General features: G+C 38.9%; 1 protein-coding gene across 1 annotated transcript in view; it reads left to right on the forward strand.

The window, feature by feature from the left end:
- The window catches only part of HACD2 (3-hydroxyacyl-CoA dehydratase 2), a 99,462-nt gene that overhangs the window by 14,312 nt on the left and 62,902 nt on the right, over positions 1-22,248 (forward strand). The window contains exon 3 of the mRNA XM_013982376.2: positions 4,300-4,318. Within this exon, the coding sequence (XP_013837830.2) occupies positions 4,300-4,318 (19 nt within the window). The remainder of the gene's footprint in view (positions 1-4,299; positions 4,319-22,248) is intronic.

The raw sequence follows: 22,248 nt of genomic DNA on the forward strand, positions 1-22,248 counted from the left end.
AACACTCCCAGCAGCTAACATTGGATCATCACCGCTATGACGTATTTTCAAGGGAGACTTTGAATATGACAAGTCTTCTAAATTTTTTCAAATGTGCTTATTTTGGTCCAGTGATTCTCAGTAGATGTCAACAAGAGCAGCATGACCCCTCTAGCGTGTGCTTTGGAAAACTGTGAGGGTATTTTGATTGCCACAGTGAATGAGGGGGCTATACCTAGATGTCCTACGATGTCTGAGACAGTCCAACTCAATGAAGATTTGTTCTGTATCCCCACTGACTTTTGTATGCACCATGGGCTAACCACTCTATAAATACAAATTGATAGTTTTATAGTATAGATTCATACTAAAAAATCTTCATGAGAAATTAAACAAAAAGATTATTAGGTTAGAAGAAGGTTGTTGTCTTAGTTTTCTCTGCTGCAGCTTAAAACAACACTCATTTATTAGCTCACAGTTGTCTAATTCAGAACCTGGCTTGGGTGGGTTCCCTGCTCAGCGTCTCATAAGACTGAAATCAAGGTGTCGGCTGGGCTGACTTCTCTCTGGAGGCTCTGAGAAGCTCTGCTTCTGAGCTTATTCAGCTTGTTGACACAGTCCACTTACTTGTGCGTTGTAGGTATGACATCCCATTTCCTTGCTGTCTGTCAGCTGGAGGTCACCCTCCAGCCCCTTCACATGGCCTCCTCCATTTTCAAAGCCAAATATGGCACATTGAATAACTTTTGTTCTTTGAATATCTCTGACTTCTCCTTCTGCATCTGGCCAGAGAAAATTGTCCGCTTTAAAAAGGCTGGCCTGATTACAGCTGATTTTGGACTTTAGTTAATTTGCAGAGTTCCTATCCTGTGGCACCTAGTTATTATTTGATTGGATAACCAAGAAACAAGAATCTTAGGGAATCATCTTTAGGATTCTGCCTAGCAGAGATAACCATGAAGAGAGAACCTAATGAGTTAAATAAAGATATCTCAAAATAATTGAATAATTTGTTCATCCTGCACATTCTGTTCTGTAACCATTTCTAGCTTGCACGTTTAGTTGAGAAGGATTTCAGTGCAATAGTGTTATAACTGCAATACCAATGAGACTGACTGAAAACATGAAACAAGTTTGAGATTCCTATTCAGACTTTAAATTAATGGAGACATGGGAAATGCAGAGATCTCATTTGATTTCTTTAACTATTTTAGTAATATTTGATTTTGCCTTTTTTTGAATCACTGCAGTTTTTCAGTTTTATCCTAAAACTATCCCCAGTAACCCAGTACACAACTCCTTTATCACCCCTCGCATTAATTACTGTTTTTTGTCTAATCCATCTTCTTTTTCCTTGTCACACCACTTAAAGAATACCGTCTCCAAGTTCTTTTTACCAACCAGACACAGATTATTTTTCTCAATGGGATCTCAAGACAGAAGAATTAGCTTTCTCTGATACTTTCTTCCTACCCTATCCCATGGTACAATCTAGGGGATTATTTTGATACCATAGTTACAAATAAATAAGACCTAGTAGCTTCAGAAGGTTGTAATTTTTCATTTTCTCTACTTTGTTATTTACTTGCCATATTATTTTAATTTCAGTTAAGATTACTTCCATATGTCCATTACTATTTTAATACTGTTTTTACTCTACTGTTGGTCTGTATCTCTGCTCTTTTATTTTTCTATACTTATCCAAAGTGCCTCTGATATTTTTAAATCCCAACTTATTCATCATAAGGTGATACATGTATCTGACTACTTCATTATGTCATTATGTCCCCAAGCATTTATATGTGGAAATACATATTATTTCTTCTTTACATATAGATTAGGATGTTTATTTGTTTGTTTGTTTTTGTCTTTTTCTAGGGCCACTCCCACGGCATATGGAGGTTCCCAGGCTAGGGGTGGAATCGGAGCTGTAAACCACCGGCCTACACCAGAGCCACAGCAACAAGGGATCTGAGCCGTGTCTGCAACCTACACCACAGCTCAGGGCAATGCCAGATCCTTAACTCACTGAGCAAGGCCAGGGATCAAACCCGCAACCTCATGGTTCCTAGTTGGATTCGTTAACCACTGCACCACAATGGGAACTCCAGTATTTGTTTTAAATTTTGTGTTTGTAAGTTGTATCATCTATGAATTTTAATTCAGTATAGTAAGGGAGCCATTGTAAAATATATGATTAAAAAGGGGAGATTGGGGACTTCCTGCTATGGCACAACGGGATCAGCATTGTCTCCAAAGCACCTCAGACCCCTGCAACGGCATAGGTTCAATCCCTGGCCTTGGAAATTCCATGTGCTGTGGGGCAGCCAAAAAAAAACCAAAAGGGGGTGGGGTGGGGGGAGATTGGGTCTAATACTAAGATTTGTTCTGTCACACAAAGACATGATAGGTCTTAAGTGTCATATATCCTTTTCTGGAGTATCATATTGTAAATCAACACCCTGACTGTCTTGCCACATACATGATTAGAATAGGTTTTCTGTTGAGGTGCTATCATCTGTCTTGTCTCAAAGGATGCTCATCACTCATCTTTCATTCCATTTCATTTTAATCAACACGTATCTTAGTTTTCCTCAACTTTGCAGCAGGAGGTTCAGCTTATTTTGTAGTATTCACATATTTGAGATTTTCAGCAGTGTTTTCTTTTGAAAAATGTAAGATTGCAGGCTAGTAATTCTTTTGTTCTGAACAAATTTGTGCAGCTTGATTTTTTTTACTCCAACCCATGCTCTGTCCCCCTCTCTTCAAAAAAAAAAAAAACTTAGTGAAACAGACTTGAGCAGACAGTCTTATTAGACATTTTTTTTTTTTCTTTTTAGAGCTGCACCTGCAGCATATGGAAATTCCCAGGCTAGGTGTTGAACCAGAGCTGCAGCTGCCAGCCTACACCACAGCAACTCGGGATCCAAGCCCCATGTGCCACATACACCAGAGTTGATCGCAACTCCAGATGTTTAATCCACTAAGCAAGGCCAGGGATTGAGACAGCATCTTCATGGATACTAACTGGATACTTAACCCACTGAGTCATAACGAGAACTCCTTATTAGGCATGTTTTAGATAAAGCTAAAGTCAAGATAAAGCCTTCGTCAAGTTGTGGCTTCTGCATATATCTTATAACATTAGTTAAGGTGAAATAATATGATAGAAAAAGCAGTAGAGAAGAAATAAAACCTGGGTTCTTGATTCTAGACATCACTTACCTTAAGTTGAAGCAGTTTCTCCAAGACTTGTTTTCTCATCTGCAGGTAGAGATAACTGTCTTGGGTTTTTGTTTGATCAACATCATAATGATTAGCGAAATGTAAACGCTAAAATGCACTGCAGTGCTGTTAGGAGTTTTCATCCAAAAAAGCCTTGGTCATTAAATCAAATTACTTCTTTACCACCACCACCCGGGTTAAAGCAGTGCCACATAAAGGATGAATTGCAAGGGAATTTGAAAGAACCTAATTAGCTTGTTCGATGGCCATTGACATGGAGAGGAGATAGCAATCTCACCCAGGCACTGGAAATTAAAAAAAAAAAAAAAAAAACAGGAAGGACATGCCAGAAGCATTAGCAGGACTTGGAAACCTGTTTGACTGTGGGGTGAGGAAGAGGAAAGAACAGTTGAATCTGAGAGTGGGCGGTTGGCAATCAAGGGGCGTGGTATGTATGAAGAAGGGAAAGGGTGAGCTTCCTATTGAGACATGCTGTCTTTGAGGTGCTGCTAGTACACCTAGAGGGAGATGTCCAAGGGAATGTGAGTATGGAGCTCAAAGAGGTCTGGGGTTAGAAATTAGACGGGGATACCCCTGTAATGAGGTCATAGAATGAGATAAGATGGCATCCAAAGGCGGAGTTTGGTAGAATGAATAGCGGCCTTAAAGGGCCTGCGGGTCAAGAAAAGGCTCTTCTGACCCTGTGTTCCATAGTTTGTGACAGTTCCGTTATGTAAAATGTGGGGTATGGGAGTAGTATACTTAACTGCTTTTGCCAGTGTATGTATTAAAAAGAGGTCCTTGACATCTGATAAACTACTGGGTGAGATTTACTCCTTAGGAAGTCTTCCATAGATACATAAACTAAAAATGAACAAACAAAAAGCTAAATGAGAATTTGCATTTTGTCAAATAGTTTGTAGCCAAGTTTAAAAATGGGATCAATACTGTTGGCAGACACTGCTCTATTCTTACTTTAAAATAGAATGCTGCTTATATTACGTACCTCTCAGATGAATATTTAGTTTGTATGAAATAAAGCTATAATATTATTGATCTTTACTAATTCTTTTTTTCCTTCTTTTTTCTCTCTAGATTTTACATTGTGCAATAGGTAAGTATGGAATTCTTTTTTATTTTATTTTTTACTTGTAAGGGCTGAAGGTGCAGGCTAGAGGTCGAATTGGAGCTGCAACTGCTGGCCTACGCCACAGGCACAGCAACACAGGATCCAAGCCATGTCTGTGACCTACACCACAGCTCATGGTAATGCCAGATCCCTGACCCACTGATCAGGGCCGGGAATCGAACCCATGTCCTCCTGGCTAATAGGAGGGTTTGTTACCGCTGAGCCATACAGGAACTCCTGGAATTCTTGTGTTCAATAGTTTCTGCTTTTTAAAGTCATAAATGATAGGTTGATTATATTCTTACTGAATATTGAAAAAATTAAACTAATCATTAAATATAAAATTGCTTAGGCTTTTGGTTTCTAAAATCATAGGTACTATTTAGTTGATATCACTGAACACTTTACTAAATGCTATAGCTCTTTTGCGCTGTCAATTTAAAGAGGCCTCTCTAATCTTCTCAGTATAAGGATAAAGAGAGAAACGTGTGTGTGAATGAGACTTGGAGTGCTGGGCTATGTTGAAAGCCCTCTCTGGTCACTTAAATGTTATATTCCCTTTCCTTATCTTTTTTTTTTTTCCCCTTTTCTTATCTTTAAAATAGAATGCTGCTTATATTGCGTACCTCTCAGATGAATATTTAATATATGTGAGAGGGATTAGAAGGTACAAGTACAAAAGGTTATATAAATGCGAGGGATTTCTACTAAAAGCAGGTGCAGTGTGTTTCCTTTTGGGGGGAAGGGAAAGATCATCAAATTCCCTCTGGAACTGAGGCATAGCTTCAAGTCTGGGGCAGCTAGACTCCAGTAAGCAGAAATCAGTTTGGGGAGATTGACAGACCCTGTGGAGTAAGCCCACAGTGGTTGCTGTGCATCCTAGTGTGTCTATCAAAGAGTAGATTCGAAGTGGATATTCATTGAGAAGCACTGATGGTCTGAAAACTCCAGAACTCTGCATTCAAACTGTTATGGCCCTGACTGGTGTAACTGATGAATCAGGTGGGTACTTCCATTGTTTAAGACACTGGGAAGTTCAGGGATGAGAAGACTTAACAGCTCAGGTGGGCACACAGCAGACGCTCCACCGTAGGCCTTAAAGGGGTCACTGTGATACTTGGGCTTCATTACTTTTAAGGAAGAAAAACATCTTCCTTATAGAGAATTGCACCTGGGCTATTTTCCCACTAGAAGGAGGTCTACAATTCGGGATTTCTCAGATGATTTGCAGAATTGGGTATGCATGTGTTTATTTGAGAAGGTGGGTAGAATTCATAGCTTTCAGATTCTCAGAGGAATGTGTGATTCAGAAGGTGAAGAAACTGCTTTCACACCTTTAAGCAAGAGATTCGAAAGGAGCTTGGAGACCGATATATCACATGGTCTGCTTTCCCAAAGAAGGTTAAGGGACCTGGACCAGGTTACACAGCCAGTAAATGGTGCACCCTTACTTGGATCCTGGGCAATATGTGCCAGAGCCTAACTGGATTGACTGTACTTTATGGCAAATGGGTCTCAGCTAACATATAGTCAGTCTCACATCTCCTTTTTAGTACTTTATCTATAGTTTTGAGATGAAAAATTGTGTCCCTTCTTAAGTGCTTAAATTTCTGAATTGGAGGGATATATTCAGCCAGAGAGAGTTCTGGAACCAGGCCTTTTCCACGTGACTGAGCCCTGTACCCCCAGACTCCCCCGCCTCCTAACTTTCAGCTGCCTCTGTACAAAGCTCTCAGATGCATGTTTTCTGAGCATATGTTACTATTTTAATTAATATTTCATTGCATTTTAATACCTAAAATTTCTTTTATCTGTCTTAGAATATATTCTCATTCCTGTTTATAAAATTTCTACCCCTGGAAATAAAGTTTCTGATAAGTGTATTTATTCCTTCAAACCAAGAACATGATTGAATGCCCACCAGGTGGGGCCAGACACTGTTGGGCAGTGGGGGTAGAGAGGTGAACAGGCATAGGCTCAGGAGACCCGCCTTCAGATGGGCGCTCCTCTGGCGGGAGGCCTCTGAGGACTGATATCACCATCCCACTCTGCTCCGATGGCTTGTCCACAGGTGTCCCTAGGCCTTAGTGTGATGCCTGACACACAGGAGATACTTGAAAATTCCTTCCTATTTTCTTTTCTTTCCTTTCTTTTTTTTTTTTTTTTTTTTTTTTTTTGTCTTTTCTAGGCTGCACCTGAGGCATATGGAGGTTCCCAGGCTTGGGGTCAATCGGTGCTGTAGCCTATGGCCTGCGTCACAGCCACAGCAACTAGGGATCTGAGCCTCATCTGCAACCTGCACCACAGCTCACGGCAACACCGGATCCTTAACCCACTGAGTGGGGCTAGGATCAAACCCGCAAACTCATGGTTCCTAGTCAGATTCGTTAACCACTGAGCCACGAAGGGAAATCCCCTTCCTATTTTCTTAAGAACCTTGTTGCGTCAATGATTCTCTCCCTTGCTTCATCATCCTGGGTCATCTGCCTTTTCCGCAGCTCAGAAAATGCTCAGAGTGTTCCAAAAATATTTTTTCCCTTTTTTTTTTCAGGGGTGGATCACACTTGCAGCATATGGAGGTTCCCAGGCTAGGGGTTGAATTGGAGCTGCAACTGCCAGCCTATGCCACAGCCACAGCAATGCCGTAACTGCAGCCTATGCTACAGCTTGTGGGAACACCGGGTCCTTAACCCACTGAGCAAGGCCAGGAATTGAACCTGCATCCTCAGAGACACCATGTCAAGTTATTAACCTGCTGAGCCACAGTGGGAACTCCCTAAAAAATATTATTAACCTAACCTTTGACCCTACCTTCCTCCTGTATTTCTGCATAATTCCTCCGCATCTCTTTTATCAGATTTCTGGTATGTTCTTTCCACTTCCATACTCCTATTTATACCTTAACACAGCAGTAGTGCTTCTGTCCCTCTTGTTCTACTAAAATTGCCTCTGGTCTAAAACCTAGCATCAGTTTCTGTAAAATTTCAAAGACATGTTTGGAGTTTACTGAACCTGTCAACTCCATTGGGCACCACTGATGGCTCCCTCTGTGACATCCTGCTCTTTTAGCTTATGTTATGCTGAGCCCCCCTGCCTTTTCTGGTCCTCTGTGGTCCCCTTCTTTGGGGGACTCTCTCTCCTTGCCCCTTAATTGTGGGTATTACCAGCATCTGGCCTAGCTCTTTGCTCTTCTAACTGAACAGACCCTCTGTGGGTGACCTCTTCCCTTCTTGTGAGTTGAAATACGCACGACATCCACTTCTTTAGCTCCAAGTCACACCTGCACCCCAGACTCCAGTCTCATCCAGTGGCCTCCTGGATGTACATGTCCTCCGCAGCATGACTCACACTTCCTCACTTATTCTGCCTCCCACATTTTTCTTGTCCGGTGCTCCACCGGCTTCCAACCACCATCCATTCAGTCACCCAGGCTCATCCATGGTCTCCTCTCTCTGTCTCTAACCCACTCGCCCTTAACCAGGTGGTTATCAGGTCTTCTCAGTTCTGTTTCCTCAACAGTTCTCAGATTGTCCTGTTTTTGTTTTGGGTTTTTTTCCCCATCCTTATTCGGGGCCTGAATATGTCTCATCTGGACTCCCATATGGGTCTCCCTGGACGTGTCGACTTGTAATATTAATAATAGTAAGAGCAGTCATTATAATGTGTGCATTTACTGTGTTCCAGTGCTTCACATTCATTATCTGTTTACTTATAGTTGATAAGACTGAGGCTTAGAAGGTTTTGTATCTTGCCAAGGTTCACACAGCAAATAAGCCCTAGAGCCAGAAGTTGAACCTATGGCTGTGTGGTTCCAAGTCCATGCTTCTTAACCCTTGAGGGATTTAGTTAAATGATAATTCTGAGCATGTCACTTCTGTGCTTAAACCTTCTCACTAGTTTCAACTTCTTCGTGATTTGGACCCTGCCCACTTCCCCAGCCTTATGCAAGTCCCTTCCCTGCCTCCCACTCCACACTTCAGTAACCTTGACCTTCTTGTGGGTCGTACTCCACCCCCTATATACCGTGTTCCTGGACTACTTCCTGCCTCTGGTCTGTGCCCACGCTTTGTGCTCTGCCTGGAATGGTAGCCCACCCCCTTCAGGTGACAACTTTCCCCAGTAAACTTTCCTATCCCCCATGGGCTTGATGACATGCCTTCCTCACTTCTCTGTCATGCCCTGCCGCTCAGTCTGCTGTTACACTTTGCAGACTGTATTATGCACTGTCACTCTACCTATATTTCCCACCAACACCACTGAATTTTTTGAGGACAAGAACTGTTTCCTGTTGATTTTTGAATCCCAGCACCTGACAGTTCATGGACTACTAGTGGGAACTAGTGAACATTTGATCGTAATCTTACCAAATTCTGGTGAAAATTTCCAAAACTTCTTTCAAAATGTCTTCAGTTTCAGAGTTCCCGTCGTGGTTCAGTGGTTAACGAACCTGACTAGTAACCATGAGGTTACAGGTCTGATCTCTGGCCTGGTTCAGTGGGTTAAGGATGTGGCATTGCTGTGAGCTGTGGTATAGGTTGCAGACACAGCTCGGATCTGGGAACCTCCATATGCCACGAGTATGGCCCTAAAAAGACAAAAGACCAAAAAAAAAAAAAAAAAAAAAAAAAAGTTTTCAGTTCCTTAAAAAAAAAAAATCAGTAATAATCAAGAAGTTGTTTCTAGCATTTGCCTAAAGGCAGTGCTCTATTTTTTTTACTCATACTTATGTTTACTTTTGGAATGATGGTTTATTTTCCTGTGGCTTTCTGAAACTTTTTACTCTAACAACTTGGTCCTTTAGAAACTTATTAGAGCCTTGAGATGTCTTTGGGTTATACATTGTTGATGAGAAGTCTAGACCTCAGTCAGACCTGGGTTTTTGATTGGCTGTGACTTTCAGGAAGTAACTGAACTTGTGGATGCCTTTGTTTCTACATCAATTAAAGGGGGGGAAAATAATACCTACTTCTAGAGTTACTGTGAAAATGAAATAGGACATGCCTGAGAAATACTTGGCTTAATGCCTGAGACATGACGATATTGAAAATTGCCCAATAAAATGGTAGCTTTATTATTAACAATAATAATGTCATAGAATGTTAAAAGTTTTATTCTATCCCTAGTGTAATATTCCTTTTTTAGATTTATATAACTATAACTCTTCCATATTCTTCTTTTTTTTTTTTTTTTTCTTAAATTGCATTTCTTTGTGAGTGAGTGCTTCAGAGCCACTGGTTCTTAGCATGGGTTGGAATTGCTTCTTGTTCATGGTTGTCACAATGCAACTTGGCAAAAAGTTTTTATTGTTTCTTAGCCTCCAGAAACAATAAACTAAAATTCCAGGAGTCCTCTGGTGGCTCAGCGGGTTAAGGATCTGGCATTGCCACTGTTGTGGCTTGGGTCACTGCTGGGGCACAGGTTCAATCCCTGGCCCAGGAACTCACACATGCTGCAGGTGTGGCCCCCCCAAAAAATTCCACATAAGGAATTCATTTCTGTGAGAGTCAAGCCTTGGTCCTTCCAAATCAGTTTCCATGTCCCAACTTCTTTAAAGTGGGTTGTTTGCTCTCTGTTGATTCAAGAACAAGATTTCTGGTGTGGGGGTGAGGCAAGGGATAGCCCTTTTGAATATGTGTTGACATTTTAAAAAAATTAATATATGGTATAATTGACATGTAACATTCATTTCAGGTGTACATCATAATGATTTGTTATATGTATAGATTGTAAAATGATCACCAAAATAAGTTTAGTTAACATCCATTACCTTATAGAGTTATAATTTATCTTTCTTGTGATAAGGACTTTTAAGATCTCTCTTAGCAACTTTCAAATATGCAGTGCAGTATTGTTAACTATAGTCATCATGTTGTGCATTGCATCCCCAGGACTGATTTGTATTATCACTAGGAATTTGTACCTTACAGTCACCTTCACCCATTCTCCTTACTCCCTGCCTCTAACAACCACCAGCCTATTCTCTGTATCTATTAATTTGGGGTTTTTTTTGGGAGTTCCCGTCGTGGCTCAGCGGTTAATGAACCTGACTGGTTTCCATGAGGACACGGGTTCAATCCCTGGCCTTGCTCGGTGGGTTAAGGATCCAGCATTGCCGTGAGCTGTGGTGCAGGTCGAAGACGAGGCTTGGATCCCTTGTTGCTGTGGCCCTGGTGTAGGCCGGTGGCTACAGCTCCTATTGGACCCTTAGCCTGGGAACCTCCATATGCTGCAGGTGCAGCCCCCAAAAGAGAAAGACAAAAAAAAAAAAAAAAAGGGTTTTTTTTGTTTGTTTTGTTTTTTGTTTTTTTGTTTCTTTTTTTTTTTTTTTTTTAAGATTTCACATACAAGTGAGATCATGTAGTATTTGTCTTTTTCTGGGATAGGATTTCTTAAGTGCTGTGATTGCAGCCCTCAATCCAAGATTTGTAGTGCTATTTACACAGTGTTTTTCTTTTGTAAATATATTAAAAAAAAAAAAACCAGTTGGGATGTGTTTTTTATAAGACTACAAAGAAGAGTTGTGGTTTCCTTAATCATGTGGTACAGTTTGTATTGAAAGAAGTAGTATCTGTTTTTCTGTGTTGTGCTCAAGATTAGATTGTGGAAGAGGCATGTTGGATATGGGTGGTTCTGAGCTAACTACATGGTTACCCCACTTTGTTGGAATGGAAATTAGAGGTAGCAGAGCTGGAACTAATGATACTCTTGGTAAGGTGTGACATTGTGCATTTGGTGAGCCTTTGTGTTGGAAATTATACTGTCAATATAAATAACTTTGGAACTTCTCTTTTGATTGAAAATTGTGCAAGAGGAGCTCAGTTATAGCCCAAACAGTATTATGTCTAAAGTTGAGTATTAGCTTTTTGATATCAACAGTTAATGACAGAAACCTTTTCCATTAGATATCCCAAATTTGTGGTTTCAGATACTTGCTGTATGTTCCAGCTTGCACTCTTCTCATAAACTGATGACACCTTTTATCTAATTATTTCTAAAAAGTGAATGTTGGAGTTCCTATTGTGGCTCCGCGGGTTAAGAACCCAACATAGTGTCTGTGAGGATGTGGGTTTGATCCCTGGCCTCACTCAGTGATTATGGATCTGACATTGCTGCAGGCTGCTACAGCATAGCTTGTAGATGTGGCTCAGATCCTGAGTTGTGGTGGCTAAGGCATGGGTCAGCAGCTGCAGCTCCAATTCGACCCCTAGCCCAGGACCTTCCGTATGCCACAGGTGTGGCCCTTAAAAAAAAATTAAAGTGAATTTTAAGAAATTTGCAATCACCTTAATATTAGTAGGTAGCACGTGGCTTCAAACTGATGTTAAATAATAAATGGTGCCAGTGAGGAAGGGGGCAGCTGCTGGGGAAAGGAGCACCAGGAGAAGACCCTCTCTCCTCCTACCAGAATATTATGAAGGAACCACCATCACATATTATGAAAACCAGACCCAGAAACCTCTGTGTTGCAGCAGAAGAAAACTTTGAAGGGAAGACATCCTGGAGGGAAGGGGTAACCGTCCCCATTTGCATACCTGGAATTCTGCTCTCACCCTGCCCCCAGCCCTGAGGGATATGGCTGGGCACAAAAAGGAAGTTTTTTTTCTTTGTTTCCTCTTAGTTGACATTTTTTAAATGAGCTATTACCAAATAGTGAGGAAGAACAAAATGGAATGAGTATCAAAAATACAAACAGTATAAAAATACCTCGAAAGTACAAGTTTCTGATCCTGAGAGCTATCTCCCCTTTTGTTACTGGGAGCTGATATGGGGCACACGGACCTTGCTGGCTCTCTTCTGTCTGCCCTGTTCTTAGTGTGCTAGCCCTGGGACTCCTTTCCCCAAGCCTGTTTTTCTTGCTTGGGAATAAAAAATGGTTCACATTTAGATTCAGAAGTTGTTTTCTGCCTGGGGGCATGTTTAGTGGTAGTACTGACGGGGAAAGGAGAAGCCCTTTGAGCTGGAGAAATGGACTTAACCTTTCCCAGCAGGCCAGTCTGTGCCTGCTGCCTCTAAGGACCACTTCCCTCCGTAAGAGCTGCCTGGGTGCAGTGGGAAGGTTAGAGACTGGTAGGAGTTGCCAAAGTCAACCTTCAGCTCCTTGCAAGTCTGTCTTCGTCATTTTTTAAATAGAGTCATTTTCCAGCATCCTACTACCAAAGCTCTACCAAGACCATATGACCATGTTCAAACCATATTCTTTCCTAAATCAGTCAAGCCCTTCAGACCAGCCTAGCTTAATCCCCGCTTTGGCTTCTTGATCATCCTGTTGCCCCCTGATCACATTTTGCCTCCTGCCCTCTAAACAGGGAGAGGAGAGGCAAGAAAGATAGTTTCAGCACCTGCATCTTTTGCTCGTGATGCCAAAAGCTTCAGCCACTGTTCTCTGAATAAACTTGGTGTTTTCACACTCCATAATTTTGTACGTAAAATGTCCTTTGCCTGGAACACGCAGCTCCGTAAGTTGTTCCCAGTTCTGTGTGAATGTACCGAGATGAAGGGAGAAATTGAGCATGCTTGTCAGCAAAGTGCCTGAGTAGGAAAGGTGGGGGACCTACTGAAGGCTCGTGTACATTGCCTGGCACCCAGCAGCACCCAGTAAGCTGTAACAGCTCTTCCACTGGATATTAGTGGACAGACATAATCCCTGAGCGTTTCTGAGCCCAGTTGGAGTTCAAATGGGAAAGCCATGAAGAGAGCCTAGACCAGGGAATTTTACCCTCTCTGTCCTTGCAGGAACAGCTAGACATTTTATTTGAATGGAAACCTGTTATTGAGATATTTAAAATACCTCCTCCGTACAGTAATACCTTCTTGTTTTCCAGTCCATCAGGAACCAAGCTAAGGCAAACCAACCCCATTGGAAACACTACCAGCTGCGTGACAAGTCAGGCAGCTCTGGGCGTTAGTTTCCACATCTGAACAGCTAGGCTTCGTAATAGATGATTTCTAACATTCCTTGCTGCTGGATGATCTGAATTTCCATGAAACTAACTATGATGTAACTTCAGAGATGAAGGTCATTTATAAGTAGTGATATAAAAAAGGAGGATATGCTATGGAGTTCCCATTGTGGCGCAGTGGAAACAATCCAACTAGTAACCATAGGATTATGGGTTCCATCCCTGGCCTCACTCAGTAGGTTAAGGATCTGACATTGCCGTGAGCTGTGGTGTAGCTGTCGGCACCTGTACCTTTCATTTGACTCGGAGCCTGGGAACCTCTATTTAAAAAAAAAAAAAGCAAAAGAGAATACGCGGTATGTTTAAATATACCTGTATATGAGTATTAGGAAACTTGTTTCAAGTGTAGTAATATTAGTACATTTTCATTCTCAATGCTTTTTTTTTAACTAAAGTATAGTTTATTTATAATATTATGTAAGTTGCAGGTATACAATGTGCTGATTCACAATTTTAAAAGTTATACTCCATTTAGTGTTATTATAAAATATTGGCTATATTCACCATGCTGTGTGGTGTACCATTCTAGCTTATTTGTTTTATGCTTAGTAGATTGTACCTCTTAAGCCCCTACCCCAACCCTGTGCCTACCCCCATCCCTCTCCCCACTGGTAACTACTAGTTTGTTCTCTATATCTGTGAGTGTTTCTTTTTTGTTAAATTCACTAGTTTGTTGCATTTTTTAGGCTCACATGTAAGTGATATCATACATTATTTGTCTTTTTCTGTATAACTTATTTCACTTAGCATAATGCCTTACAAGTCCATCCATGTTGCTGCAAATGACAAAAATTTCATTTTTTAGTCGCTGAGTAGTAGTACCCCTTTGTATGTATATGCCGCATCTTCTTTATCCATTCATCTGTTGATGGACACCTAGGTTGCTTTCATATCTTAGCAATTGTTAACAATGCAGCTATGAACACTGGGGTTCATGTTTCTCTTCAAATAAGTGTTTTTTGTTTGTTTGTTTCTTTCTTTTTTGGGGGGGGGGTGGATATATACCCAGGAGTAGGATTGCTGGGTCATATGGTATTCCATTTTTAGTTTTCTGAGAAACATCCATGCTGTTTTCCATAGTGGCTACATCATTTTACATTCCTACCAGCAGTGTTCAGGGATCCTCTTTTCTCCACATGCTCACCAACATTTGCTATTTGTGCTCTTTTTAACAATAGCCATCAGACAGGTTTAAGGTAATAATCTCACTGTGGTTTTGATTTGTGTTTTCCTGATGATTAGCGATGTTGAGCATCTTTTTAATGTGCCTGTTTGCCATCTTTAGAGAAATGTCTGTTAAAGTCTTCTGAAGATTTTTAAATCAGGTTGTTTGTTTTTATTTCGAGTTGTACGAGCTGTTTATATGTTTTGACTTTTTGGTGGGTTTTTTTTTTTTTTTTTTTTTTTTTTTTGGCTTTCCTGAGGCATATGGAACTTGCCAGGCTAGGGGTCCAATTGGAGCTACGGCTGCTGGCCTAGGCCACAGACACAGCAACGTGGGATCCAAGCCGCATCTGCAACCTACACCGCACACAGCTCACGGCAACAATGGATCCTGTAATGCACTGAGAGAGGCCAGGGATTGAACCCGCGTCTTCATGGATACTAGTCGGATTCATTTCCATTGCGCCACAATCAACCAGAACTCCCTGTTTATATATTTTGAATGTTAATTACTTATCAGTCGTATCATTTGCACATATTTTCTCCCATTCAGTAGGTTTTCTTTTTGTTTTGTCAATGGTTTACTTTGCTATGCAAAAGCATTTAGATTTGATTAGATCCCACTTGTTTATTTTGCTTTCTTAGTGCATTTTAAAAGCCCCATCAGAAAGCAGAATTATGATGGGAGGTTGGCATAACCTTTCAATGGCTTACATTTACCCATGATCATCACTAGATGGCACTCTTGTATTAGTAAGGAGATGCTCTCTTCGTTAAGGCCTTCTGGAGGATGTCTAATAAAAATAGACAGTAGTGAATCAATAGCTGAAACTGAGGAATGAACAAGTACCCAGAGACAAGAGAAGTGGATGTTTTTCCATCACTCTCATGACTTAATAGTTAATATTTTAGGTAACAAAAACCTAAAACTTCCTGCATTGCTCTGGAGATTATCTTATGTATGTTTCTTAACTTTAGGCACAAGATAACTATAAAATTAAAAATTCACTTAATTTGCTTAATTAAAAAGCTGGAGGCAAAGAAAGTATTTCAGAAGTTCATTGGTCAGGTGGTTTATGACAGTCTGACATCAATAAACCTTCCATTTATGTTCTTAGCTTCAAAAGCAAGGTTAGTCCAACAAAGCTGGAAACACCATCTAGTAACCAAGTTATTTCCATTGAACCAAGAAGTACAAGTTTGAGTCATCTTTTAGCAAAGTAATTCTTTGATTTATGATTCTTTGGCAGGAGTTGAATGGTTAAATAATGTATTAATGAAGGAAGCAAGAACACTGGAATATCTGTATGACGTAGTTTGTCTTTATTTAAATTTCTTTCTTTTTTTTTTTTTTATGGCCACACCCATGGGCATATGGCAGTTCCTGGACCAGGGATTGAATCTGAGCCACAGCTGCAGCCTACCCCACAGCTGCTGCAATGCCAGATCCTTTAACCAACTGCACTTGGCTGGGGATCAAACCTGAACCTCCACAGTGATCTGAGCCATTACGGTCATATTCTTAATGCACTGTGCCACAGTGGGAACTCCATAGTGTGTCTTTTATAGTTTTGAACAGCTTTCCTGGGAAAGGAATTTTTTTTTTTCCATTCATAGTGAACATTTTCCACTATATTTTTCTTTTAAGAATAGGTCCTACCTCACTGTGTTCTTTCAGTTAGCAATCTGCATTGGAGATTCATCCATATCTTTACATGGTTTGAAAGTTTATTCTTTTCTATTTGTGAATAGTATTCTATCATATGAATGTACAGTTTGTTTGTCAGTTCATCTGTTGAAGGACATCTTGGTTGCTTCTAGTTTGGGATGGTTATGAATGAAGATTCTGTAAATAGTCGTGTGCTGGTTTTGTATGAATAAAATTTGCTATTTGCATTTTCAGCTCAGTTGAATATATACCTAGTAGCATGATTTTTGGGTCATATGTCAAGACTATTTACCTTTGCAAGAATCTGTCAAACTAGCACGATAATGTGAGAGAAAAGAATGTATACATGTATGTGTGACTGGGTCACCTTGCTGTGCAGCAGAAAACTGACAGAACACTGTAAATCAAATCATTATTTTAAAAAAAAAATCTGTCAAACTGTTTCAAGTAGCTGTACCATTTTGCTTTCCCATCAATAGTGAATGGGAATTCCAGTTGCCTGCATCCTCACCAGCAGTTGGTGTCTTGGGTTTTAGCCATTCTAATAAGTGTGCTGTGGTTTCCTTTATTTTAATTTTCATTTCTCAAATGGCAAATGATGTACACTTTTTTTCATATTCTTATTTGCCATTTGTGTACCTTCTTTGTTTCTATTCAGATCTTCTGCCCATTTTTAAAATTTTTAAATTTTTTATATATTTTTTCTTCTTGGGCTGCCCTGCAGCATATAGAATTCCTGGGCCAGGGATCAGATCCGAGCCGCAGTTGGGACCTGTCCCACAGCTGCAGCAACACCGCACCTTTATCCCACTGTGCTGGGCTGGCAATCAAACCTGCATCCCAGTGCTCTAGAGATGCCACCCATCCCATTGCCCCATGCGGGAACTCCTTTTGCCCATTTTTAAAGGTAGTTTTATTTCTTCCTTTCCCACTTATATATTTTATTTCTTTTTCTTGACTTGCTGCACTAGCTAGGACTTCCAGTTCATTACATTCTTTACTTGGTATGATAGCATTCTTCCCAGATCAATTCTTCTCCCCAACGAATTTTGAAGGTATATCACTTCCTACTTCATATTTACTATCAGGGTATAAAATCTAATATTTATCCATAACATTGTTCTATATTTTTTTTATTTATTTTTTATTTTTTTTTGTCTTTTTGCTATTTCTTGGGCCGCTCCTGCGGCATATGGAGGTTCCCAGGCTAGGGGTCGAATCGGAGCAGTAGTCATCGGCCTATGCCAGAGCCACAGCAACGCAGGATCCAAGCCGTGTCTGCAACCTACACCACAGCTCATGGCAACGCCGGATCGTTAACCCACTGAGCAAGGGCAGGGACCAAACCCGCAACCTCATGGTTCCTAGTCGGATTCGTTAACCACTGCGCCACAACGGGAACTCCTATATTTTTTTTAAATCATCTGTATCCTTATTTAAGTTTTGTCTTCTTGATCTATCTTGCACTGAGAAGATAATGTTAAAGTCTCCAATTATTAATGTGTTTCCAATTTTCCTTCCTTCTTCTGTAGTTTCTGCTTTAACAAAGATAGTTGCTGTGTTATTTGGTAATAGATATCTGTAACTGCTATGTCTTCATTGTGAATTATGGCTTTTAGCACTAAAAAAAAAAAGATCGTCTTTTATTTGTGGCCTTTCTGAATCACTTTTGCATCATCACTGAGTTGAGTTTTTGTTTTGCGACCCAATTTGAAAATCTCTTTCCTTTAGTAGGTGAATTAAGCGCATTTGCAATTGTTGATATAACAATATGTTTGGTCTTACTTTGTCACATTTTTATTACAATTGCTATATATATTATTATTGCCATGTTTACCTGTGTGATATGTTTGGGGTTTGGGGGGTTTGTTTTTTTTTACTTTTAAAAATACTTATTTTGGTACTTAGAAGGTTTTGCTGTTGTTCTAGTGATTACCTTTGTACCTTTATACCTTTTTAAAGGCCCTCAGTCCTCTGTTTTCTAATTTAATGTATTACTGTCTAGTTTGTCAGATTTTAAGTTTTCTTTTGACTCTCACCTAGAGCCCAATAATGTATTACTGTCTAGTTTGTCAGATTTTAAGTTTTCTTTTGACTCTCACCTAGAGTAATTAATGTATTACTGTCTCGTTTGTCAGATTTTAAGTTTTCTTTTGACTCTCACCTAGAGCCCAATTTTGATTTTATTGTACCTTATTTCCCACTCCCTTCTCCTCCTGTTTTTTAACTTGTGTTGTTTCTGCTTTGTCAGAACATATAAGATTTACATATTTTTCTCCCTGTCCCCATCTTTGTTTTAGTCCACATTTAAAATATTAAATGTTTATGGTCAGCCTTTTTACTGAAGTTTCCTGTTTCCTTTTAATTGGATGAAACTTCCTCTCTTGTAGTGTCAGTGACTAAGAAGGGTCTGAGATTTTACCCTCCTTGTAAGTTAACAAATTAGGTGATTCTGTTTCATGGATGCTGGCAGCATGTAGTGTGGTTTGTATTATAGGAGAGGAACGTGGGAACTTGGGGAGCTTATTGCTTTTATGGTAAGCGGAAGCAGACTAGCTCTTTGTTTTAGTGGTAGATGCTACCATACCCCTCAAGGTTAGTCCATTCAAACACAAACCAAAGAAATGACTTGGGTAAAAAGCAGTCAGGCTTTGCCGTTTTGGCATACTAAGCAGAGATATGTAAGGATGCTGAGGGCCCATGACAAATTGCCTCTCCCAAAAAGTGGATTCTTAAGAAGAGCTTGTGGGCAGAGTATTTCCCTGGTTCATATATGTTTAAGGCTTTTTATATAACCTTGATATTTAAAAGGCTGATTTGCTAGATATAAAATCCTTAGTTCACACTTTCTTTCCTTGAATTTCTTGAAAATGCTGTTCTATTATTGCCTTATGTTTCTCCTGAGATGTCTGATGCTAACCTAATTATCTTGCCTTTTTTAGGATACTTTGTCTTTTTACCTCAAAACCATAGGAGTTTTTCCTTTTTTTCCCCCGCCTTTATTGAGATATAAAAATTATATACATATTTACGGTACACAGTGTAATGTTTCAATATAAATATACATTGTTAAACTATTGCCACACTCAAGCTAAATATTAACATGTCTATTACACAGTTGTCTTTTTTTTTTTTTTTTGGCAGTGAAAACATTTAAGATTATTTCTTAGCAGATTTCCAATATGCAATATAATATTATTAACTATAATCACCATACTGTACATGAGTTCTTCAGAACTTACTCATCCTGCACAACTGAATCTTTGTATATTTGACCAACATCTCTACTTTTTCTCCATCTCACAGCTCTTGGCAACCACCATTCTGTTCTTTGCTTCTATGAGTTTGACTTTTTTAGATTCTATGTATGAGTAAGGTCATGGAGTATTTTTCTTTCTTGCCTGGCTTATTTCACTTAGCATAATGTTCACCGGATTTACCCATGTTGTTGCAAATAACAGGATTTCCTTTTTTTGAGGCTGAATAATATACGTTTGTGCATCACATTCGCTTTATTCATCCTTTGATAGATGCTTAAGTTGATTATTTATCCTAGCTATCATGAATGATGCTGCTATGAACAGGGGAATACAGACATCTCTTTGAGATACTGATTTCATTTCCTTTGGATATGTACCCAAAAGTGGCATAGCTGGATCATATGTTGATTCTATTTTAAATATTTTGAGGAACCTCCATGCTATCTTCTCTAAGAGCTGCGCCAATTTATATTCCTACCCAGAGTGTATGAGTTCTCATTTTTCCACATCCTTGCCAACCCTTGTTACCTTTTGCTTTTTTATAATAGGCATTCTAATAGATGTGAGGTGGTATCATTGTAGTTTTGATTTGCCTTTCCCTGATGATTAGCGATATTGATCTTTTTTTCAAATACCCTATTGGCCATTTGTATGTCTTATTTCAAGAAATGCCTATTCAGCTTCATTGTCTACTTTCTGTTTGAGTATTTGTTTTCTTGCTGTTGAGTTGTTTGAGTTCCTTGTATATTTTGGATATTAACTCCTTACCAAATACATTATTTGCAGATATTTTCTCCCATTACTTAAGTTGTCTTTTTATTCTGTTAATTATTTCCTTTGCTTTGCAGGAGATTTTTAGTTTGATGCAATTCCATTTGTATTTTTTTTTTTAATCACTTTCCCTTTACTTTAGGGGTTACATCCAAAAAAATTTGCCCAGACTAATGTCAGGAAGCTTTTTCCTTATGTTTTCTTCTAGTAGTTTTACCGTTTCAGATCTTATGTTTTAAGTCTTTAATCCTTTTTGAGTTGATTTTTTACATGGCGTGAGATAAGGGTCCAGTTTCATTCTTCTACAAGTGGATATACAGTTTTCCCAGCACCATCATTGGCGAGATTCTCCTTTCCCCATTATGTGTTTTTGGCAACTTTTTCAAAGATCAGCTGACCATAAATATGTGGATTTATTTTTAGGCTCCCTATTCTGTTCCATTGGTCTACATGTTTGTTTTTATTGCCACTACCATGTTGTTTTGGATACTGTAGCTTTATAGTATATTTTGAAATCAGGCAATGTGATGCCTCTAGCTTTGGGTTTTATTTGTTTGGGTTTTGTTGTTGTTTGCTTAAGATTGCTTTGGCTTTTCATGGTCCTTTGTGGTTCCATATGAATCTTAAGATTTTTTTTTTTCTATTTCTGTAAAAAATGCCGTTGAAATTTTAAAGGGATTGCATTGAATCTATAGATCACTTTGAATAGTATGGACATTTTAATGTATTAACTATTTCAGTCCATGAACATAGGATGTCTTTCCATTTATTTGTGTCTTCAATTTCTTTTATCAGTGCTTTTAGTTTTCGGTGTACAGATCTTTTATCCCCTTAAATTTATTCTGACATATTTTATGCTATTGTAAATTTGATTTTTTCCTTAATTTCTTTATTGAATAGTTAATTTTTTTATATAGTTAATTGTTAATATAGACACAAGAACTGATTTTTTTAATGTTGATTTTGTGTCATGCAACTTTACTAAACAGTTTTTTTTTTTTTGGTGCAGTTTAGAGTTTTCTATATACAAGATCATATCGTTTGCAAACAAAAACAATTTTCCTTCTTCCTTTCTGATTTGGATGACTTTTTCTTGCATAATTGCTCTGACTAGAACTTCCAATACTGTTTTGAATGGAAGTAGTGAAAGTTTGCATTTTTGTCTTGTTCTTTATCTTAGAGGAAAAACTTTCAGCTTTTCACCATGGAATATGATGTTGGCTATGAGGTTGTCATATGTGACTTGTACTATGTTGAGATACATTCTTTCTATACCTAATTTGTTGAGAGTTTTTGTCCTGAAAAAGGTTTTCAGTTTTGTCAGATGCTTTTTTGCATCTATTGAGATTATGATATGATTTTTATACTTCATTTTGGTTATGTGGTATATCACATTTATTGATTTGTATATATTGAACCATTCTTACCTTGCAGGGATAAATTTCACTTGATCGTGGCATGTGAGTCTTTTACTTTTCTTTTGAATTTGGTTTTCTAGTAATTATTGATGATTTTTGCGTTTGTGTACATCAGAAATATTGGCCTGGTTATTTCATTTTCTGGGTTTAGAAGTGTTCTCTCCTCTCTTCAATTTTTTGGAAGAGTTTGAGAAAGATGCACATTAGTTCTTCTTTAAATATTTGGTAGAATTCACTAGTAAAGCCTTTCAGATCCTGGGCTTTTCTCATTGGAAGGTTTTAGATTACTGATTCAATCTCCTTACTCATTATTGATCTATAGAGTTTTCTTTTTCTTCTTGATTCTGTCTTGTATTTCTAGGAATTTATCCATTTCTTCTAGGATAGCTAGTTGTTGACATATAAATGTTTGTAGTAGTCTCTTATGATCCTTTGTATTTCTGAGATATCAATTATAATGTCTCTTTTTTCATTTGTAATTTTATTTGTCTTCTTTCTTTTTTTCTTATCTAGCTAAAGATTTGTCAATTTTACCTTTAAAGAAAAAAACCCCAATTTGTAGTTTCACTCATCATTTCTATTGTTTGTCTAGTCTCTATTTTATTTATTCTGCTTTGATCTTTATTATTTCCTTACTTTTGCTAACTTTGGACTTTGTTTGTTCTTCCTTTTC

The sequence above is a fragment of the Sus scrofa genome, chromosome 13 (assembly GCF_000003025.6).
Source record: "Sus scrofa isolate TJ Tabasco breed Duroc chromosome 13, Sscrofa11.1, whole genome shotgun sequence".
NCBI lineage: Eukaryota > Metazoa > Chordata > Mammalia > Artiodactyla > Suidae > Sus > Sus scrofa.